Raw genomic sequence first — 24,447 nt, forward strand, 5'->3', positions numbered from 1 at the left:
CACCATGCACTTTCGTGTTTTCTCTTGTACTGCTTTTAATAGTACGCTCGTGCTCTTGCTCTGGGTGCCTATTGAATTGTGGCCGCCATCACCAGGAATAAAACTCATTTACTCAAGCTCAACAACGTGACTGTGATAATGATTACATTATTATGGACTGGCAGCACAAACACACAGATAAAAGAGAGAACATAAAGCCGTAGGTCTAGCTCACAACTATACTTTTTATTTCAAAAAGAACATTTAGAAGAGTCAAACCATGTATGTTTCCCGCATGCACAAACAGAAAGAGCACACCTACAATTTAGTAAAAAAAATTAAAATAAAACTGTCAAGATCAAAGCCAGAGGACAAGTCTAAAAATTCAAACTCAAAGGACAAGTCTAAAAATTGTGCAACATCACCGATAGTTCATTAATACATGAACCAGATTACTTCTTAATATAGTATACCTCAATGAGTATATTTATTGAGATAGTAATTAAACATGTCAGGTTTTAATTAGTAAGTTGTTATACATTTCAGCACAATTGCTGGTGCTTTCATGTATGTTAAAATAAACTATGCTGATTGCACAGTAATCTATTTAGAATGATGAAAACCAGTCAAGAATGTTCTGATACACAAAGGTGTGGCTTGTGACCAGTACAAATATGTACAACAGTTTATATTAGGGAAACCTGGTTACAGTGAAAATGTTAAGAATAGCACGTGTTAGTACAATGGTAAAACATTGCCTTGATACTGCAGACCAAATGTGAAACTGTGAATGCATGCAATCAAATTAATTAAGAAAAGAAGTTAGAAATGATGTCTGACAGTCCTGTGGCACACATAGCAACGTAGTAAAGTTTATGGCGCAATAGATGAAGAACATTAAACCATGTGCAGTGGTACTGTGATACTGCATCATGTAATTGGGCTTAACCTAATAAACGAGTGCACCACAGTGCTGCAGTACAGTTTAGGGTCCAAAGTATTGTTCCAGAAACTTCCCACTTAGTCCACATGAGTGTTACAGCATCCACACCCAAGCGTGGTAACCCAGTTAGTATTTCACATTGCACTTTCAAAAACTGAAGCAACAGGAGTCAGTCCTTTGCTTGCTTCGAGAGAGCCAGAACAGCTACCAAGCTTCTGTGGTGCGCTGCAGATATATGGCGATTTGGAGATTATTTTCACCTGTGACAATGAGAAAAATGATGTCAAGGATTTTTGCCAGGTTCCTTCTGTGAAGCAGTTTAAGTTTGCATTGTTTTTACACTGCTGTGTCACCACAGGTGACATATAGAAGAATACCATACCAGATCTGCATACCATGTCGATCTACATTTCCAACGTGTTGGCAATGGTTTTATTCAGGTGCATTGAAGGCCAGTGAGTGGTAAATTGTTTTCTTGTGGTGGCTTCTCTAGCTACATTATAGGGTGCCTTAAGTTAGCTCTACCATAAAAGTGGTACCTTGACCGGAGAACTATGGTGCATCTTGTCGGAGCCCGACATTCTTTACAAAAATTTCGCTACCATAGTGGCACTACTTTAAGCAGATCTTTTTCTTTGAAATCGCAGTTATGTTGCTTCATAGCAATGGTGATGTAATCCTGGTGGCCTTGTCAGTAGTGTTGTGTATCATGGACAGTCCTATTATGTTTAGACATAATCGGTGACATCATTACTGTGATGCAAGCTTTAAAATCTCAGGTAAAGGTGCAAGAAACCGAAGTGGCCAGCAGTCACATTGTTACGCAGAGGCTGCAAACATCTCTACATAGTGCTAAAGGCACAATGAAAATGTAGTTGCATAGACTGTTTACAAGTTCTTATTTATGAGAATGTCATTTCATAAGTGAACTGAGGACAATGTACACTTTAATATTCTGAGAACTCCACCAGTTTTGCCTTGTAGGTACTCCACAGCGCTTTGTAGTTTTAAATCGGTCTGCTGTTGCTCAGTCAAGTCACCTGTGCTTACAGTTGCAACAATGGTGTTGCAATCTTGTTCGTTTCGGTGCAGACATTTGCATCACAGTTTTCCCATCCAAATTTGCACACTAATTCAATCTGCATACGGCCCGATCAAAACTGACTGCCTGACAAAGACGTTGGTGTGACATTGCAAAAGACCACTCAACCGGATTTCCCACAAAAATTCAAAATAGTGTCTTATTTGTTTGTCTAACACAAGCAATTTCACCTTAGTTGCCCACTGAGGTTTTTTCGTCACTTTATGGTCTTACAAGTTAGTTGTCTTCAAAAGCGCCTGTTAATTATGATCTATCTGCTTGTGTTCCTGTGTGTTGACATGTTCCTTCTAGGAAAGTTCAGAATTCATTTGACAAGGCGCTGGACAGTACTGGAAACAAATTTAAATTTGTAAATTGACCTGTGTATATTAAGGCACAATTTAACTATGACCAATAATCATTCAGACAAAAAGTTGTAAACTCAACGTACTATCTAAACTGAGTTAATTTCAGGAGATAACTACTCGAAGCAAAAGGTGTGATGCTTTACTCAGACTCAACACAGAATGCTTCACTAGACACCATAACTTGAAAAGCTAGCCATGCCTAAAGTTACACCAAAATAAATGTTAAAGCTTCCCCTCAAAGCATAAATGAATAATATTTGCTTAAAATAATCGGTAAATGCTATGTATAACCCAACAATATTGACAATCCAGTGCTTGAAAAGCACAGTGTTACCATGATCCTCTACATACACTAAGTATCATACAATTCTAACACTTGGTACACAATCAAACACTTGGCCGATTATATGCATCAGATGATAATGTAAGTCCTAACGCTTGAAAAGTGTAGTGTTGTCATGATATCTTACATACACGAAGTCTCACACAATCTGAAGAATGTGAACCAGGCAGTCTTTGCCGAAAAGTTATCCACCGAAAAAGACAGTTGCCACATAGAATAAGCTCATGAGAAAGTTCATATTGTATAAATCTAGTGTCACGTATGGAATTCTGTTGACCCGTAACCGGCGTTACGTTGGACTAATTAGGTGGTTAAAAATCAGAAGCTTACAGAGCATCTTGATAGGGTGAATGGAATGCATTTTGATAGCTTTCTGGTGATTCACTATAGAAACTGTGGGTGTGCATTTCGGTTTGATCAAGCCAACATACTCGGATGAGCTCAGTGAACTACCAATTGAGAGCAAGCAGTTCGACTACTGTGATGCATCGTGTATTAGTAAATCTTCTATTGATTGTTTGACAGAGAGCTGATTTTCTCTGTATGTGTTACATATCAACACTGTACCCCTCATGCATTATTTTTATTCTTTTTTTTCTATGCTCAGACTTATCCTGTACTTCTATTGTCACCAAAAATCATGCATGGTTGGTGACATGCTTTCAAAAGTATATATGATGTGCGTCAATGAATTCTGCTTAGTATTGTGAGAAGCACCCATGTGCCCTGTGTGTCTTGCTCAAGAAGCTCGGCCATTCAAAATACATATGCTATGCACTACTAGATATGGAAACATATTGAAATTGAATATTTCAGCTATACATAAGCTTCAGCTCAATGTGCAACTAAAACATTCAGACTCCCAAGCGTAGGTCAGCAATACAAGAGAATACTCAGTCACTCTGAGATTCTTTAGGCTTCTAACTCGCTATTTTTCATACAGACTTCTCACAGGTACTCACACACATTCATACTTGCTTACACACACACTCAATGCAACTTACTCACATGCTTACTCACGCCTTCTTACACTCATGAGTACTGGTTCACATTCATACTCATGACTCCGCTCACATTTATACTCAGGCCTTCTCACACTCATCAGTACTCACTAAGGTCTTGCTTACACTCATTGGTACTCGCTCGTGCTCATGCATGTAAGTTGCCCCACCTGTCCCACAGCTAAACTATCCTATCCTCTCGCTTCAAAATCACTATGATCTGAGTAATTTTGACTTGTTCAATTGTTCGTATCAAGATGCAAGTTAAATGTGGTGATATAAATCTAAATTTCAACTACTTGGCACTTCTTTTTTATTACGAAAGTTGTTACAGTTTGAAATCAAAACTGTTTTGTGTATTTTATGTAGTCCGAGTTTAGGTGTTTGTATGAAGGTAATATGAATATTTTTTTATATTCAGTGTGTTTAGTTCAATATGTTATTTTGAAAATAACAATGATGTTATGATGTTTATAGAAACTGTATTCTGCTCAAGTTTTCTGTTATGCAGTTAGTTTGAATACTGAGTAACGTAGCGGGACATTTATCATTCATTTCTTCACAATGTATACACTCTTGCAGTATGCTAGTTGTGAAGTGTCAATTTATCTGTTTTGTTTGCCATAGTTCAGTAGCTGCTCCGACTTTTTTTTTCTATTTTTTGTTATGAGGTTGTGAACTGTAGTCAAGTTGTTCTAAACATAAGTGTGTGCAGGGTTCCCCTTCAGGGGGGAAAGGTCAATTGCAGCACACACCCACTCTATCATGTCCATGTATAGGACTCACATTGCACCCATCCTCTTGCCCACCTGCCACTTGTGCAAATGTCTATGGTTCCAAAAACAGATTTTTTCACAGTCCTTTTCATAATACAAATCAAAATAAACTTCATTTCATGTGATTCGTGGTTATGCCTACTCTCATTTTTCATTACTCATACTGGTGTTTACTCACATTCTCATCATGCACTCGTAGTAAGTCATGCCTTTTGAGTGAGAGTGACCGAGTGTGCTCATGTAGCCAAGCTCTGCTCCGACGGGACACGCCGGAGCAGAGCTTGGCGTGTCCACACTTGAGAAGGAACAACCCCCTGCCAGGGGGTTGTTCCTTCTCAAGTGTGCATTACTTTTGCATTTTTATGTGTTTGCTATGAAATTCTTCACGCTGTTATGTTGTACATTTTCTTACTCTTCTGTGTATTCTGTGCATTGTATTATTGTGCATTTGTTACGTGGAGGACCCATCATTTTCATTTCAAGGAGAATGATGTGGTGTCGTGGTTTCGGTTCTGGTTTTGGAACCGGTTGCCTGGCCTCTAGAGGGCGTTGTATATATGTATATATAGCGTTGGGTGCTCACGGGAAGACGACAAACGAGGCTGTAAAGGGCGATATGGGGTGGGCAGGTTTTGAGGCGAGGGAAGCGCAGAGCAAAATAAGGTTCGAGGAAAGGCTAAGAAATATGAAGGAGAGTAGATGGGCAGAGAAGGTGTTCCGTTATTTGTATAGGAAGAGCGTGGACACACAGTGGAGAAAAAGAACTAGAAGACTCACTAGTAAATATACGGCTGGTATTGTGAGCCATATGTCAACAAAGAGCGTTAAGGGAAAAGTCAGGGAGGCGGAGAGGATTTACTGGAGGGCAGCTATGGAGAAAAAACCGGCTCTGAGTAACTACCGAAAGGGCAAAAATGAAATAAGGAGGGAGGCATTTTACGATAATTCAAGGGGAAGCGCTTTACTGTTTGAAGCGAGATCGGGTTGCCTTAGAACGCGTAGTTATAAAGCAAGATTCAGTAAAGAAGAAGAACAATGCCCATGCTGCGGGAAAGATAAAGAAACGGCGGAGCATGTTCTGATTGAATGTGGAGATATCCTCCCAGGTCTTGGGCACGAGCCTACAGGAAGCCTTGGGTTTTAGGGACAACAATGGCAAGCTGAACACACCCGCGATTGAAATAAGTAAGAGACGGTTAGAGTATTGGTGGCAGAAAATTAGAGAGAAAGGACAAAAATAAATATTGGAAAAATAAAATATGGACAGTGTGCCGTAAATGGCAGAGAACTTAAGCTGAAAATTTACCTTTTTTTCCATTAAGATAGAATTTATCGAAGTAGAGGCATTAGGTCAACATAAGAAAAAAAAAAGAGACAAAAGGTTTTTTTTTTTTTTTTTTTGTCGAGCCTGGTGGCATACTTGTCAACACCCCGTTATAAAGGGGACGCTCATAGCATCCATCCATCCATAGCAATGGTTGCGTACATAAACAAGTTCCTGCTTGGCTACCAGCTCCTGCGTACTTCTTGTCGGCTGCCGCTTCAGCGCCGTGTCCTGTGTTCTCAGTGCAGCGCGTCCGCCACATGATACTACAAACTTACGCCAGTGTGGGTCCACTTTCACCAAGCGACAATTGTGCGAAGGGAATGCTGGGTTGTAGTGCACACCGACTGAAACTGCACGGTGATCCACGGCATGGGCACCACGATCCGCAGCAGCAGTGTGATAGGCCGGATGTCTCGATGGGATCCAGGAGGGTGCAACTTTCGTCGTTCTGCATGTCCTCGCTGCGATGCACTCCTCTAACTTCGTCGTTAAAAAGATGGTTCTGACAACGGGGTGAGAACTTCAGCGATCGTGAAGCGTACCAAGCGTTCGCTGCCTGCTCACACCTTAGCAGAGACACAAAGAAAACATCAGCGGTTCGAAACGGAGTCAGTTTGCGCACTGACTTGGTGGCTCGCCATTTCGTGGCATAGAAAAAAAACGGAGGTGCATGACACTTTAGCACTTTTTTTTCTTCTTTGAACATATTCTGAATTCTTTAGTTCGTAGAAAAAAAATTAATGAGCGGTCTAAAGAACGTCTCACCACTCACATTAAAAATATTAGGACACAAAGCATCATCTTGCGAACACTAAAATAGTTTCACTGATTAGTTTCTTTTTTTTTTTTAATCTCAGAGGTCATTCTGATTGTACAGTCGAACAGATCTCGAATGCTACGGCTTTGATGAGTACATTCGTCAGAAACAGTTTGTTAAACTTTATGCAAAAAAAAGTTATGCTTTACGCCCGTATGTAACCAATTGTTAACTTAAGTGTGATGAGTCTTTCTTCTGGTTACGCACATAATTTACGCCGAAAAGCACTTTTTTTTAAGTAAAAAAAACCCCAGGCCTCTGCGGTAGGCGCAATGCAGTCGGAGAGAAAGCATGAACATCGGCCTTTCAGAAGCTTTTCTAAACACTCTTTGAGTACATACTAGAAACACACTTGCTCGCTACCCACTATGCTATAAATATTCGTGATTTTTGCATAGTAGGCTGGCATTCACTATACTATCCTTAGTCATTCGTCAGAGAAGCGTGCATCCACTAACCACTTGTAATGAATTTTGTGTTGCATTCAGTGGCTGGCAAATATGAAGAATTATGCCTGAAGTGGGTATGTGCCACAGTTAAAAGATGATGAACAACAAGCTTTTATAATGTGTTGGAGCATTGGACGACCCACTCGTTACACGATTCACATTGTGTGACGCCTGCAGTTGTTTATTTGCTATTATGAAACACTTTATTACTCATAGTAACGCGATTCCTTTCCAGACATCAAGCCTGCCTTTGACAAGCTTGCAAACGAGTGCCATGCTCCGGCGTCACTCGGCGGTAGAATACTGTGGAGCCACACAGAGGAATATGGTTTTAATCTCACAATGTCACATCATGTCTTTGTTGTTTTTACATAGGTTTCCCTTTTCTTCTTTTCTGCGAGAGTGGTTATGGACACCAATGGCGACGTAGGCGGACAACCAAGGTGCTGTGCGTGACACGTGTTTTGATCTCATAACAGCTTTCACTGCATAATAAAAAGTTTTAGAGCCCAGAAACACTTCCCATGGGCGTTTTAACTAACGTGAACTGATGTTAGATGCATATTCTTGAATTGGTGTAATGGCTAGTGTTGCCAAGCTCTTATTTGACCCATTGTGTTCAGGCTGTAGTTCATACTACCTAGTTTAAATTCTCCAGATTTTAAATCTAGAAATATAAAACTGATTGTAGATTGTAATTATGGAGGAAGGAGAAGACCAAAAAAAGTGCTTGTTCAGCCCTAGCGCTGGGAGAAAACTAGGATGAAAATGACATCTTAGCGGCCATATGTAGTGGGCAAAACGGTGACGTTGCTATAAGGAATATACTTGGTGCCCCTGATGTGCCGCCGTGTTCATCTATGAAATCCACATTGCGCAGTAATGCTTGTTTAGAACATATTTTAATATAGAAGTAACATAATGAGTTCCATGGCCACAGCTTATATTCGGGACGCTGTTCTTCGAGAAAAATCCAGATGCACCACGAAAATACTATTCATACATCTATACTTATTTCAAATATATAAATGCATTTGCTGAGAAGAAAGGCATAAACACGGAAGCAGGATACAAGAGATTTTTGGCATATATTAGTTTATTGCAGCCAAGATAAACACAAAAAAAAATGATGGGACATGGTTGATAACATACATTTTCAAATCCATGTCGTAATAGACGTATTAACAGTGCCGGGATATGATCGACAGTATTCATGAACACATCGGTAATGGTTTTATAGACGATAAGTAATAAAAAACAATTCTAATAACAACTATTGAACAAACAAATGCCCCTTCTGCTTCTGAGCTCTTCTGTGTCAGTGCTTCCCAACTCAAGCAGGGTACTGTGGATTTAGGCGGCAGATTCCTGAGCTGTGTGGGGGCTACTCGGTTGGCAAGCGGCCCAGTGGTGCTGGCCGGCAGCGTTCACAGTGCCCGTCGAGGCCCCCGGTTGGGTCTCAATATCGTTGTGCTGGCTGACCTCGGCGCTGGCATGGCGAACCGGGCGGGACCAGCGATGGCCGGCCTCGCCCAGGGCGCAGTGCTGATCTTTGGTCAGAATTGTCTGTATGACCACGAGTTGGACGGCCTTGGTCTCGCGATCCAAGAGTGTCCGTTGTTTCCGCTCAACCACGCTGATATTTTTGACCCCCGTTTTGAAAACCTGTATATCGAATGTCAGGTCACTCAAAGTCTCGGAAGGCATCATCAAGCAGGGGTACTTTCCAGGAACACACACCAGTGTGGGTGCACTTTCATCAAGCGACACTTTTGGGAAGGGAATGCTGGGCTGTAGTGCACACTGACTGAAGCCGCACGATGATCCACAGCATGGGCACCACGATCCGCGGCTGCAGCGTGATAGGCCAGATATCTCGATGGGATCCAGGAGTGTACAACTTTTGTCGTTCTGCATGTCCTCACTGCGATGCACTCTTCTAACTTCGTCGTTGCAAACAAGGCTCCGACTATGACGACGGGGTGAGAACTTCAGCAATCGTGAAACGTACCAAGCGTTCTCTGCCTGCTCACACTTTAGGCACAGACACAAAAGGAATATCAGCGGTTCGAAACGGGGTCAGCTCGAGCCCTGGCTTGATGGCTTGCGATTGCGTGGCAGAGAAAGGAGACGGAGTTGCATGACACTTCTTTTTCTTGTTTGAACATATTCCAAATCCTCGATTGTATAAAAAAAATTGGCCCCATATCTTTATACTGCAGATGTCATCGAAAGACAATAGTCTTGCATGCAGAGAGAGTGAACAAAACATTTAGTTGATGTTCTGCGCAAGAAAATCAATGAATGGTGTTCTGGAGGCACTACGTTAAGAGTGCCTCGAGCATGCAGCAAAGGCGAACGAGCGCATCAAGTCATGTCACACTTGAAAGATGAGCGCCATCTGGCAGTTTTCTTGGAAAATGAAGCACGCGGGTGCGCGCCTGTCTCAGAGGTGATAAGATGTAGAACGCGATGTGACTGGTAGGTGCCACCACCGTGCCGTTTAAGCAAAGTGTTGGAAACACTCGCCTTTTCGTGTAAGCGTTGCATGGTCAGTGCAGCCTGATAAATGCTACAGTCCTTAGAACTACTTTTGTATGCTTTTTCTAGTAAAAAAGGCACGTACAGAGTACATACGTGTTGTGGACAAACAGACAAATGTCTGTTTGTCCACAAGACAGACAGACCAAAATTTTTGTGCCGAAGGTCCCCAAGAAAGACTGGCGTCTTTTAAAATAACAAAAGCCTGAAGTAAACGGTTGCTCGCCAGTACTATTGGAAAGAAAAATATGGCGTGAGGTATTGTCTAGCAGATATTTCACTAAAAATGTGTTCTTTTTCACCGGACAAATGATTCTGTTTGGATAGGGGAATCAAGCCCTAAGACTATGTTTATGGCTCTCTCTCTCTCTCTGTCTGTGTGTGCGTGTGTGTGCGCGCGCGCGCGCGAATTAGGCTTCGAAATTGCTGCCAATAGATGTACAGATTAGGTGGTCGGAAGTTCCCAGGCTGTGCTGCCATAGGAATACATGGGATAGTGGCCTGGGAACTTTTAACCGGCCGTGTACTTATCATAAACGAAGCCTTCGATATTGATCTCCCTATCCATAGAGAGCCATTTCTGTGTGAAAAAGAAAATACCGTTAGTTCACTATAGAATACCTCTCGACATAATTTTTTCTAATGGAACTGGCGAGTAGTCTTTTGAACCAAGTTTAATTTTTTTTAACGGAATGAAGAATTAAAAATTTGTTCAAAAAAGAAGAACAGGTGTTTAAGTATCACGCGCTTCGGTCTTCTTTTTTTGCCACGTAATGACGAGTGATCGAGTGAGTGCGCGCGTTTCGAAACGCTGATGCTCCCTTTCTCTTTGTACCCCTAAAGGCGTAAGCTGGCCGCGAATGCTTGGTATTCTTTACGGTCGCTAAAGTTTTCTCTCGTTGTCTTCGGGGCCATGTTTTACACGGCGAAACCATTGAAAGATAGCATTTAAGAAGGGATCACGAAAATAAACAATGGATTTCGAAATTGCGCCAAAATTTTCATTGTGAACAACATGCGTGTTTCCGTAACCTAGGTTGTAGCGAGTAAAGGCAGTTGTTAGATTTTGTTTAATTTGGGGAGTTTTACGTGCCTAATCCGCAATATGATATTGAGGTCCAGATATTTCGACAAAATGAGACAATGGTTCTCAAATGGGGGTCCGCGAAGCTATTTCTGGGTGTCTGCCAAACATTAAAAAAAATGAACAAACAAGGCGTTGGGGGGGGGGGGGGGGGGGCTGAACAATATGTGGTCACAGTGACTCCTGAGTTTAGGTATGCTTCACCGCTTAACGTTTCTGTGCTGCAGCGGAGCTCGCTTTTGTTTCTCGTTTTATATCAAGGCAGTTGCCTAGTCCCAGGTAGCAGTGCCCTGGAAAGATGGTCCTGTTTTCATGAGAACACATGGTAGCGGTAGCGACAACGACACCAGCTGCAGTTGTTGAATAACAAGATCCCCGTTGTGTTAACACCTCTAATTATTGAGAGACCTAACCTAACCTTGTGTATTGTTTTTGGCGTCATCGAAAAACGCGAAGCATTGACCAAGTACTCGGGTTAAGTTAATTGTCTCGTAAGACGGTAGTCTGTATCAATACAAAGTTGTCATAATAATGTATAAGACACATGGGGTGCACTTTTTTGTCGTGGCGTTTCAGCACAGGGCATGCCTTCCACTTATATCTTCACATTCAGTGATTGAATGCTTCATCGCTAGGGAAGACCTCGTTGTTAGACAGCATGATGACGGGTGTTCTTGTGATGGTTTGGTCAGAAGAGTATTTCACTGTAACAGAGTATACATCACCACCGAAGATCTTTTTCACCGGGTCGAAGGCAGCTTGTTAGATTGTTGTAACAGCTTTCGTAGAGGCAGATTGTTGTAACAGTTTTCGTAGAGTTTTCACGACATGTGCGCACGAGTATGCTTTTTCCGGGCTTGCGTATCTGAGGAACTAACATAGCTAGAAATAGGCTTAATATGTGGCTGAATACAAGACAACTTATTGACAAGCTCATGGGATTGAATTGGTGTTGCACTTTAGATCGAACTTTCATAGCTGGGGAGAAAGATGGGGCACTTATTTCATGCAGCATGAGGTGTTAAATTATCACCCCCCCCCCCCCCCCCCCGTTTTTTTCTCCCTACAAGTGGTCCCTCATTATACTCACCAGCCCACAAGAGGTTCCCGAAACATATGCATGAATGAGTTATTAACGTAGGCTTCTTTAACCTGCACCAAGCTAAATCTAAGTACACGGGCCTCTAGCATTTCGTGTCTATATCGAAACGTGACCGCTGCAACCAGTATTGAACCCTTGGCCACTCTTCATTTGCCTATTTGGCGTCGCATAGCATGTGAACATATTACGAGCTGACATTCACAATTACTTCTGATAACATCCTCAATATTTTGCTTGGCACGATTGTCTGTTAGATCTCAATAATATAGTGTCTAACAATGAAAACTAGCCCTTAAATATACACTTCATTCCTTCTTTTTAAAATTGTGCAACTTTAGGGACGACTAAGTGTAGCCTCGACGACATAGATCCTGTGTGTGACGATAACAGGTGCGTGACTGTCACATCAGCTCTATAAAAAGAATCCATTTTTTTCCCGCACAGAAACATATTTGTTTCATTCCTTGCCGCTCGAAAAAAATTTCTAGACATGCATGACTTACGTAAGTGCATGGCAGAAAACAGTGCTGGATTCGAGGGGGGGGGGGGTTATTTCTAGATTTTCTGTATACACTAAGCATATATATGACTATAATTATTTCTACTCCTCTTCTCCTTCTTGCTCAATAAAAAATAAAGGGATTATGGCAAGCACTCTTTCTGTCCTTGGTCCCATTCGTCCCGTCACTGCGCTCTCAACCAGGCCGCAAACCTGCTTCGTTTCGTTTTACAGACATGTAATATTAGGGCCGTTTAGCAAGTTACGGTACGGTATTACTGTAGCACTCCTTATTTCTCGGTCGTTGACCTTTTACCAATGAAGGCATCCTAATCAAGGTGCCAACAACACAAAAACTTTTTCAGAAATTACTGTGGGATTATGACGCCTCGTTGTGGCTAAACTTACTGTATTAGCTACCTAAAAGGAACTTTAGTTGTGGCCTGTCAGCTTTTAACGAGGGACCTATCGTCTGAGGCACGCAGTGTCACTGGGAAAAAAAGAAGCGCTATCGTACTGCCTAACCGCATTTGCGTGCCGTTTCCTTTTTCTATTATTGCATCGAATTTCCGTTTTGTGTGCCTGTGTAGACTGTTCAACGCACAGCTCGAATTCTACACGAATCCCTTCATAATCCCTCTGCTCTTCCCCAAAAACGTAAACGAACGTGACAAATGAGCTCAGCATAAGCTGATTTAATTCCTTGAACATGAATATACAATATTAAATGCCAAATAAATTTTAAAATTGAGGTCCTTTTCTTGGCAATCATATGTGCGGACAAAGTTATGCTAGGTGGTACCACGCTGATGTTCCTGCACGACGCCTGAGCTCGGGGCAGCTTCCCGCGCTTTACGCATTTGCTCCAGTTGCTCAGCCTGCCTTTTCTTGAAGTAAGTTTCTTCATTGGCAGCGCCCATTACTCCGAACGCGCCACCGGCCTCACGAATGCTTCCACCAGATCCTCCGCCCTTTCCGGCGCCACAGCCCAGCTGGCCCAACTGCTCACTGTGACTCATCGTGCTACAGGTCACTTGCAGGCTGGCAGGTACATCCGCGGTGGTTCCACCAAAGCTTGTGCCGGGCTCACAGTACTGTCTGAACTGTCGCGTAGTTCAAGGCCTAGTGCGTGATAACTCGCACAACAACGTACTAGCAGAGTCCAGGGACTGTGTTACTAGCTACTCGTGAGTCGCAACTGCAACCCAAGCCACAGAAGCCGCTTCAAGCTTAAAAGCCAAGCAGCAATCCGGATCCGGAAGCCTTGTGCACGTGACAAAAACGCAACCCGTGTTCTACCGTGCCCGCTCCGTGCGGTGGGATTGGCGGTGTTCGTGTCCGTCGTCGTGCTTTGTTTGCGCATAGATAGCCGGGTATGTTGTGGATATTAGCTTTGATCGCGAACTTTCGTTTATGTGTGTGCCGTCGCCCTTCTGCATTTCCGTGAACATGACTGAATAGTCGTCACTGCATGTAATCTTCTTCTTCTTTTCACCGTACTGGTATTGTTTTGATCTTCACCTTCTTTTGGAACGCCGTGACATCATTTTATCATTATCAAAGACGTCTGCGTTTTGTAAACGGACAAAAAAATATTGTTCAGGAAGAAATAGCCGCGGATGGGAGTCGTGTTGCTGTCGAGACAGTTTGTTGCATGCTTGTTTTCGATGCGTAGGGTGCAGGCAATCTTCAGAGCTTATTTTAACGGGCGTTTGTACCTCTACAGATGCTGACACCTGTTTCGAAGGCGGAATGGAAAATATGGTGAAATCTACCGAGGAGGACAGGCTAATTATCGGATGCTGGACCGAAGGAATAGTTCTAGACCGAGGCACTTTTGGAAGCATAACACTATGGCACAACACGGCAAGTTCAAGTTTGGCGCATCGTTTGTGCTCACCGTGCGAAGCGCTTCAGTGGTGTTAGGTGTCGCAATGAATTTTTGTCATTGTTAGTAGCATATTAGGAAATGGTATTGCTCTAACTATACAACGGTAGGCAGCATTTGGCTGATCTCCTTCTTCATTGTAATCAACACTTCTGTGGAAGGTTGTAAACTACTGTGCAGTTAGAAGACCAGAAATAATGTGTCCTTGTCCTTGGCAGTCGGTTTCATTTGATTGTGCCTGATAAATAAAACGAGCCCTGGAGCCATACCCCTTTCTTCGTTTCATCACTGTAATGTAAAACAAACTAGCATTGCGTCGTGTGCAAATGAATTCAGTAGCTGTCGGTATTCGATAAAACAACTAAACCATAAATACAACATAATTTCTGAAAATTACTAGGCGACCTCTACGACTTTAATGTGCTAGTTAAGCTTCACAAAGGTTTGCTGGTGGCTAAAAGTTGCCCTCAGCCTTTGAACGAAATAAGTTAGTAGCATAGTTCTCTAACCAAGACATTTCTGGATGTATGTGGATGCAAAACTATATATTCAGCCACAATATAAAATTTCATGACCTTATACCATAGCTTCTGGTGTTATCAAGTATCATCATGCCAGAAAACTTATAAAAGCAGTGTGCTTTCAGTCACCATGACCCCGGCCATAAAATGTAATGAAGAGCTGTTCCTGTACCTTATATAGAAAACACGGGAGACCATAGCACTCAAGAAATGCCTGCGAGACGTGGCAGAAATGACAGACAAGCTACGAGAACGCTGGGTGCAAGAGGTTGAAATCCTTAAAAAGTTGGACCACCCCAATGTTGTAAAAGGACTTCCTGTGCCAGAGCCACTGCTAGTGCTTGCTTCGAGCCTGCCATTTCTAGCAATGGAGTACTGCAGTGGAGGGAACCTTAGAAAGGTGGGCAGTCTCTTTATTGTTTTATACCCCTAAACCACCCTGAACATGGAAATTCTTATATAGTGACAGCTTTATACCATTCTAGACTTAAAATAATGCTACAAATGTTCTCTAAAATAATGCTGCTGTATTAAAGTTATAGAATTTTATAATGTGTACATGACTGCCATGGTTTTTATGGAAAAGCATTATTTAGCTAAGTTCGTAATACTTGACTCAAAAGTACCCTTGCCCGTCATATCAGTTGGCCTTTAACTTCTCTGAAAGCAGTGTAACATTAGTGGGCATAATGATATCGTAACAAGTAGCTGCAACGAGTCTGATGCCGAAGTTGTAGGCTTGGTGTTAACATCAGCAGAAAACTTGTGAGAAGTTTCCATGTATACTGTCCCGGTGATAAAATAGAAGAGGGCATGAAAGTGTTGAGGTTACTCTGATTGTGCTAAATCATGTCAATAAATGCAGATTAGCCTGTCTCATTGCCTCATTCTTTATTATCCAACTGGGCAGCACCACTTTGTGGCACCATTCTGCAGCACCCCTCCATAAAAATGACCTAGCCAAAATAAACAATCCTTTCCAACATTTTTTGCTTTACTTTACTGCGTTTTCCACTGGGGCTCTTTCCACTTCACTGCATACTTTCACTGATTTTATGTACTTCAGGAGCTGACTAGACAATTTATCGAAATATAAATATAGGTTTGAGTATAAATTGTTGGCTTTACCAAATTATCACTGATGGCTTGCCACGATCCTTAAAAAGTATACTACATTCTGTTGTTGCTGACATATGGAGCAAAAACTTTAAGGTCAACCAGAAGATATCAAAATTGAAAAAAAAGTGCCTTAGGATAAAATGTTCAATGTGACATTCAGAGACAGGAGAATAGCATTGTGGATTATAAAGTTGATGAGAGTAGTCATATTTTAGTTGCCTCTAATAGAGTGGAATGGAGTTGGGGCAGGCCATGCAGTTTGTAGGGCAAAGTCTGGTATATTATTGTCTCAGGGAAGTATAGTAGAGGGTGGTAGCGAAGTAGGTAGCATGATGAAAGTGAGAAACCTGCAGGCATAACTTGTAATTGGGCAGTATAATACAGGGGGCACCTGGAGTTTGATGGAAGGTACCTTCATCCTGGCAGTGTTCATAAAAATATGATTAAGACAACAGTGATAAAAAGAGAATACTACTTTGAAGAAACAGCTGCATCTGGCACCTTTTATGGGAAGAATTTTATAAATTTATTGTAGGTGCTAGTGTGGGTAACTACACTTTTTTGCGTCTAACCTTAATTCATTGAGCTTTGTCATCAAGCTAAGTGGCCTATTCAGAATTATAGGAATGAACTTTTATGTTGTGGAAGGAGTGCCTGAGCTTTGTCTTGATGGTTTAATGCAATTATCATATGATCTCTGTTTCTTATCTCACATATAGAAATTTCCCAGTTGAATGGTAATCTTGAATGATGGTGGTGTAGCAAAATTTTTTCTAGTGAGTGCTGTGGTACTATTGGTCAGTTTCATTTAGTGCTTGCATCTTTTTGTGTTTGTATTTCTGTCCTTCCTTATTTACTCTTAATAAGCACCTTAATTAGCTCCCATCAAAATGTGTGCTATAGCAGGAAAAGTATGTGAACATATTGTGTCATAATACAGGAAAACTAGATGACGCAAACCACGAGGAAAATTAGGCGAAAGAAAGGACCCTCTTTCCTTTCACCTGTTTTTTTTTTTGGTGGTTTGCGATGTCTAATTTCCTCGTAGCAAGCACCAACTAGCCCAAGGTTCATTGAAGTATATTGTGTCATGATTTAAGCACCTTTTGGTAGGAATGTCTTGCATTGTATCTCGCTCATAAAAAACTTTAGTCGCAATTCGAAAATGGTGTGCAAATTGGTTTTCCTATTTCATGTACTGAAAATGTTCAGATATGCATATTAATGCTTAGAAAAAAAACTTTATTATTGTTGTGTTTTGATTATGCATTTTCATGCTGTGATACCTTACCAACAGGTGCTGCAGCGCCCTGAAAACTCTTGTGGCCTTCACGAGAGAGATGTACGTTGTGTACTGAGGGATGTGACAGCAGGTTTGCGCTACCTGCATAGTAACCATATTATCCATAGGGACCTGAAGCCAGAAAACATAGTTATCAAGGAGGTTGATGGAAAGGTAGGTTCCTGTTCACATTGAAACTGCTGTTTGGTTACACTAACCCCTCTGATGCAATGAATCATCTGGAATGTACAGGAGGAATTAAAAGAAACTTGAAAAGCGTGGCACGCTGTTTTTATTGAGGTCTGACCTTGCTAGCCATAAAAATTGCTATATTTGTTCTTGATTGCATCATAGGTGACTCTATTGGCTATTTTTTTTTTTTACCATCCAGGCTACAACCACTTGAAATGCGAAACAACTGAGGATGTAGACAGTGCACTGTTCGTGTTTTTTTCAATCATTGTAGTACATCACATTGCATGGGGGACAGCCATCGTCCTACCAATTGACAAAGACACAGATTTCAGGTAGTAAACTTTGTCTCAGGGAGATGGCTGCCCCCTTCATAAAAGCCAAACCACGGGCCTCGGCCAAGATTTGCTAAATTTAGTGGAGCACCTTCCTAATGGCACATAGTGCATAGGGAATAGGGAACAGTAGATATGTAGCAGCGCACGGCTAAAAAGCTATCCGTTACATTAGATACATTGTTCGTTGTTTGAGCTGGGTTCCCTGTTTTAAGCAAATGTCTCTAATCTTCAGGCCTAACAATGAATTACCTTGCATCATTGTCAAAGCAGTTAAAATTGCTGTTCAGGGAAATGCATGCTTAAAAGGGCGCCCTGCAACACTTCTCTAGCATGGTCACTTGACACTGCTCATCGGTAGTTAAGGCTCCTGGAAATACGCGAGCCTAACATTAGCATTGGGCAAGTGCAACACGTGGCCTGGCATTTACAATCAATTCTCAAAGGCAGCTAGAAATCGTTCCGTCCTCTTTCTACAAATGATGCCTTATATCCAGATGACCACACCATATGCCAAATTCACGGCCATTGGTTGATTGCAGCATCGTGAACTACATAGCTAACGAGGCTACCATGCGCCTGCACGCATACTCCCAATCGCATTAAAAGTAAGCCTCGCACTCTAAGAAATAAAAATAAAACGTTCTTAAAGTCATGGAACGCATGGGACATAACTGTCCCCCATGCCACCTCTCCCTGCTTAGCCTCTAGCACATTCACTGAAACAATAGAAGAGAGAGAGCGATTGTAGCGTGCGACTTATCTTTATCTCCACTTGTACTTGACAAACTCTAAAAATTTTTGTGGCAGTGGATTCGTAAGGCAATAAACTTCTTCAATAAAGCCATTCAGTGGTTACTTGAAAAAGTGTTGCAAGGCCCCTGTAAAAGTAAACCATCACTTTGTCTTTTGGAAAGGGGGCTGAAATATCTAGTCAAGAATATTCGAGCGTATGGCATGTGGCCGCAACAATTTTATTTCTTTTCCTGCTTCTTCCTTTCTATTTTACGTTTTAGTTTCTGGGCTGTAGGTTCACATGTGGCATGACATTACAGAAATTTGTCTGTTTTTCACTATTCACATCATCATTCCATGCAACATATTTCAAGTTGGCTGTAAGCACTTGTCAAAACTTGTTTTTGTTTCCTTCCTTCCTTTTTTTTTTTTTTTGCTACACTCCTCTTTCAGTTTGAAATACCAACTAGCCCAACTTGTAACCCTTCTAACATGGATTCTATAGTTCATTGGGTGTGGTTTTAATACGCCATATGGCATTTTTCTACTGCCTTTGGTTATAAGCGCCAACGTTTATTAATTTATCAAAACTTCTGGTTAGCATTTGTGGAGCTTTGCGGTCTTGTGTACTATAATGGGATAGTAGGTCGTCTTCATGGCAAACCAGTGAGAGAACGGTTGCCGCATTTGCGATGACGCCACTAGCAGGAGCATGCCATCAATTGAACGGTGTGCCGGCACGCATAATTTAAATTTACATTGTAGAACTTCATGCAGCTCTTCAGTAAAAAACTAAAAAGATTTGCAAGAGTTAAACACATCCCACACAATTGGATGCATTAATAATATAAATGAGGCTGTTTTTGCGTCATCTGAGCTTGTACAATTCCTGTCGCCAAACAGCAATCTTGATTGTGTGTATGCTTACTGTTTTTCTTGCAGAAGGCATAAAGAAGCACATCGCTACTCATTATATTTATATGTACCCCTGCCACACTAACACACTAACGTAGTCATGCACTAACTTAATGTCATGCAACAAAACAAGCGAGGAGGTCCTGAAAGATAATGTTACCATCGTGTGAGTTCAATGACCACCTCTTACCCGCATCAGCCCAGAAGAGTAGTTGCAATATTTTCCATATAAAAACAAAAAAACACGTAATGATGAATACTGCCCTAACTTTTCTTCAGATATTTTACTCATCAAAGGGACGCCAAAGAGCAGGAACGTAACTATAAATTCTCCGCAATGTACTGGGGGTGATGGGATGTAGTTTATACGAGTAAAGCTGGAATTCCTGCAAGAACTGCTATGTATCAGGCTTCCGCGAATACCGCGCCTTCCAGGCACACGCTAGATTTCACTTACGCATTTTGCGAAACAGAAGGCAGCAATCGACGAGTTTTCTCTGCACGCACAACACCAAAGCAACAACTACAACTACCGCTCTCAGAGGCTCTGTACCGCAGCGTGCCCTAAATTACTTCACGGAGCAGCGATAAGTGGCGACCCAATAGTACAGTGTGCTTCAGCACTGCTGGCCGTCAATTGCAAAAAGAGCCATGTTTTTGGCACCGGACACACTACCCCATTCTAGTGTACCATATTTCTTAGGCAGCCTTATGAGTGTGATCATTCATGTAATGATTGACTTAATGAGTGTAAACAATGAGTATGATCTGTTTTTCATTACCTTCTAGCTTCCTCGTAAAACAGTGATTTTATTTTCTTTTTCCCTAGGCTATCTACAAGATCATTGATCTTGGATATGCAAAGGAGTTTGACCAGAGCAGCTTGTGCAACTCATTCGTGGGAACATTGCAATACCTTGTGAGTACTACTTTGGTGTTGCATCACTTTTATGGTCAGTATTTTGATAATTTGATTTCATTAGCGATTTCTAATTTTTTAATCCAATTAGGCTGCTGCTAAATTGGCTTGGTATTTACTATTGTCGAATGAGTGCAGAAAGATACAGCTACCATTTTTTTTTAGAAACATTGTTTTACTTTAGTAAAGGAGCGGTGAACAAGAGATTTTATTGAGGCTACTGTTTATAAGCCATTAATGAGAATGTGCAATAAATTGAATGAAAAAAGTATAGCTTACTCATACGCACTCAAGAAATATATCTTGCACTTGGGACTCACTTGGACTTTGACTCGCCGAAGTTGTTCTCAACCGTACACACTCGGACTCGCTAAACATTTTCTCAACCGGACTCGCTTGCACTCAAACTCGCCAAAATATTACTCCCCTAGGCTCACTATTGCTCATACTTATGGCTCACTATGTGAGTCTGAGTGAGTCCACCACAAGAACAACGATGAGTGCATTAGCATACGTTGAGCTTTTTCGATCCAGTTGTCAATACTTTTTAACACCATTATCTCATATAATCTGTGCTCTATAATATTGTTACGGTGCGATGGATGCCTTTATTTACAGGAGATGATCAATGCGAGAGTCTAGGGATCTGGCCGATCACTGCTCGTGCCAACCTCGTTCTCCTCTTCTTCCAAGCGCATCCTCAGTATCGTAGCAATTCCCCCTTTGCAGACGATGCCCACCGGGCGAGTTAGGCTTCGTTGCGATGATGATAGCGTTTTAAACGGGCAACATGAACGACATTGGTCTTGCTTGAGCGGCGGCCAGTTGACAACAGCTGAGATATCACGTACGTGACATCGCTTAGACGTTCCAAGACAACAAACGGACCGGTGTAGTTGGCCAGAAACTTTTGGCAGAGGCCGCGCTTGCGAAGCGGCGTCCAAAGCCACACCAAATCCCCTTTCTCAAACCATACGTGCCAGTGACTTCTGTCGTAACGGTTTTTGGAGCGTTTCTGTGAGACGAAAGTTCGAAGACAGGCGATGCGCCGGGCCTCTTCTGCGCGGCAAATGGTTTCGGCGAGAGTAGGTTGATCAGTCTCGGAAAAAGGAAAAATTGTGTCAAGAGCTGTGCGGGGTTGGCGTGCGTAGAGCAGATAAAATGGACTGTATCTCGTTGTTTCGTGCTGTGCAGTGTTGTAGGCGAAAGTTATAAATGGCAAAATCACGTCCCATGTTTTGTGTCCAGAATCAACATACATGGAAATCATGTTGACGAGAGTCCTATTTGTTCGTTCCGTCAAACCATTAGCCTGCGGGTGATACGGGGTAGTGTGACGAAAATGGCACGAAGCAAGACGAAGGAGGTCTTCAACTACATCGGCAACAAATTGCCGCCCGCGATCACTGATGATGACACGGGTGGATCCATGGCGTAATATAACGTGTGACAGCATGAACTGTGAAACTTGAGTGGCCGTTGCCGCAGGAATCGCCGCAGTTTCGGCGTAACGTGTGAGGTGGTGAACGCCCACAATAATCCATCGGTTGCCGTTCGTTGATCGCGGAAAAGGGCCGAGCAGGTCGACACCTACGACGTCAAATGGTGAACTCGGGGGTGCTATGGGATGAAGTAGTCCGGCTGGCGGAGTTGTAGGACGCTTGTGGCGTTGACATTGCTCACAGCTCGCAACGTATGCAGTCACACTTTTACGCATCTTCGGCCAGAAGAAGCGCTCTTGCGTGCGATAAAATGTCCTAGAAAAACCCATATGGCCAGATGTTGGGTCGTCGTGCATTGCTCGAAGTACGTGTTGTCGAAGACTTGTAGGCACAACTAGAAGTAGGCGAGGGCCTATGCCGGAATAATTCTTTTTGTAGAGAACGCCATCCTTTACGACGAAACCACGTTGACCGTTCGTTCCGGAAATAAAGAAAGAAGCGAGACTGTTGTCATTGCGTTGCTCTGCTCGAAAAGTTGTTAGGTCGGGGAACGGAGTATCCACTACAGCCAAATATTCATCAAAGTTGTCAGCGTCACACTCGGTTGTCGGAAGGGGAAGTCGTGAAAGGCAATCAGCGTCGGCATGACGACGACCGCTCTTGTAGCAGACTTCAAAGTCGTGTTCTTGCAATCGTAATGCCCAACGAGCAAGACGACCAGATGGGTCCCGTAGTCCAGTGAGCCAACATAAAGAATGGTGGTCCGTGACAATCGAGAATCGGCGTCCATAGATATAAGGGCGAAACTTGTGCACGGCGAATATGACCGCGAGACATTCCTGCTCTGTGACAGTATAGTTTCGCTCCGGCTTACTTAAACAGCGACTGGCATAGGCAACGACGTGTTCAGCAGCTCCATGGCGTTGGACCAATACGGCGCCAATACCTACACCACTGGCGTCGGTATGAACTTCTGTGGCAGCAGATGGGTCATAGTGGCGAAGTACAGGCCCTGACGTAAGAGCAAACTTGAGTTGCGAAAAAGACGACTCGCATTCCGCTGACCACCGAAAAGGAGCGTTCTTGTTGAGTAGGGACGTCAAAGGGTAAGCGAGGTCGGCGAACCTGGGCACGAAGCGACGGAAGTACGAGCATAGGCCCAAAAAGCTTCGCAACTCTCGTACCGACTGAGGTTGTTTGAAGCTGCTGACTGCTGCCACTTTCTGGGGGTCGGGTCGAACGCCATGCTTGTCCACCAGGTGACCGAGAACGAGAGTCTCGCGGCTGCCAAAGTGACACTTCTTAGAGTTCAGGGTGAGCTTAGCTCTCTCAATCTCAAGGCAGGTGAGAACAATGTCTAGACGATGGTTGTGTTCATCGAATGTACGGCCAAATATTATAATGTCATCCAGGTAGCAAAGACAAACTTCCCACTTTAGTCCACGTAACACAGAGTCCATGAAGCGCTCAAACGTGGCTGGAGCGTTGCATAGGCCAAACGGCATTACATTGAATTCAAATAGACCATCTGGGGTTATGAAGGCCGTTTTCTCTTTGTCATTCGGGTGCATGGGTATTTGCCAATAACCAGATCTCAAATCCACGGATGAGAAGTACGATGCCGAATGTAAACAATCAATGACATCATCAATCCTGGGAAGCGGGTAGACATCCTTTTTAGTAACAGAGTTGAGCCGTCTGTAATCCACGCAGAATCGCCATGTACCATCCTTCTTTCGGACAAGAATCACAGGGGCAGCCCAAGGGCTACACGACTCTTGAATAACCCTTTTCTTTAACATCTCTTCTACCTGTTGAGTAATGACCTTGCGCTCCGCAGATGAGACACGGTATGGTTTCTGCCGGATAGGGTGAGCGGATCCTGTGTCAATCCCATGGCGAGTACGCCACTCGGGTACACTTATTTGCTCTTCTTTCTGCGCAAAGTCAAATATAGTAGCGTGCTTCGCAAGGACTTCGACCAAAGCTTGACGTTTTTCTGATGTTAGCGACTTGTTTACCATACTCAGAAAGTTGGCTTCTGTATGGTACGTTGCACAAATAGGAATCTACTCTCTCGTCACTTAAAGATGCAATGAAACTAGTCACATTTTGTTCAAAGCGGGCGAGACGCATTCCGCCGGGTAGCATAACAGGTTCATTTGAATAGTTCGACACCCATAAGGCCGATCGCCCATCACTGATCGACAGAACACAATGTGGAATGAGCACATTTTTCTTGGCGCAATTAAGAGGAATGGGCTCCACAAGAACATCAAACTTTCCGGCGTCCGAGGCAGAGGCATCAATGCGTACGGTCTTCATCGAGTTGGGCGGCAAGACAACATCCTCAATGATGGTGATAGATCCTTGACAGCACCTAGGATCGTCAGTAAATGCCGATAGCATAATCTCGCCAGCACCGCAATCTACAGTAGCCCCGCACTCGCGTAGAAAATCGATGCCCAAGATGATGTCATCGGTGGAGCTGGTCAGGACGGCGAATTCAGCCTCGAAGACCTTGTCACCCAAAGTGACACTAACAACACACACACCGATTGGGCACAATGTCTCCCCGCTCACTGCACGAAATGATGCACAACTGTCCCAGCGAAACATCACTTTATGTCCTAGCCGCAATTTGAAGTTAAGACTCATCACTGAAACAGCTGCTCCAGTATCTATCAAAGCCATCGTAGGAAGTCCATCAATAAGCACGGGGACCCTATTTTGAGTCATAAAAACGGGTGGAGGCATAGGCGGATGTAGTGACAAATGTTCGGCGACCT

At 42.9% G+C, this 24,447-nt stretch overlaps 1 protein-coding gene and 1 long non-coding RNA gene across 4 annotated transcripts in view; one reads left to right on the top strand and one right to left on the bottom strand.

The window, feature by feature from the left end:
• Positions 1-204: 204 nt before the first annotated feature.
• On the bottom strand, positions 205-4,792 carry LOC142777246 (uncharacterized). Its single transcript, XR_012887988.1, has 2 exons — positions 4,670-4,792; positions 205-1,182 (listed from the first exon to the last, which is right to left on the bottom strand). It is a non-coding gene; the product is annotated as an uncharacterized LOC142777246 (long non-coding RNA).
• A 1,400-nt stretch (positions 4,793-6,192) lies between these two features.
• The window catches only part of LOC119161269 (inhibitor of nuclear factor kappa-B kinase subunit alpha), a 103,957-nt gene continuing 85,702 nt past the window's right edge, over positions 6,193-24,447 (top strand). The window contains exons 1-5 of one of the 3 annotated variants that reach the window (XM_075879621.1): positions 6,193-6,331; positions 14,037-14,176; positions 14,901-15,119; positions 17,136-17,294; positions 20,127-20,216. In XM_075879621.1, coding sequence (XP_075735736.1) covers positions 14,063-14,176; positions 14,901-15,119; positions 17,136-17,294; positions 20,127-20,216 — 582 coding nt within the window. In that variant the 5' untranslated portion in view covers positions 6,193-6,331; positions 14,037-14,062. Of the gene's footprint in view, positions 6,332-13,548; positions 13,784-14,036; positions 14,177-14,900; positions 15,120-17,135; positions 17,295-20,126; positions 20,217-24,447 lie in introns of those variants that run through there. The other 2 variants (XM_037413658.2, XM_075879620.1) reach the window with 2 other exon arrangements.

This window comes from Rhipicephalus microplus, chromosome X (assembly GCF_043290135.1).
Source record: "Rhipicephalus microplus isolate Deutch F79 chromosome X, USDA_Rmic, whole genome shotgun sequence".
Lineage (NCBI taxonomy): Eukaryota > Metazoa > Arthropoda > Arachnida > Ixodida > Ixodidae > Rhipicephalus > Rhipicephalus microplus.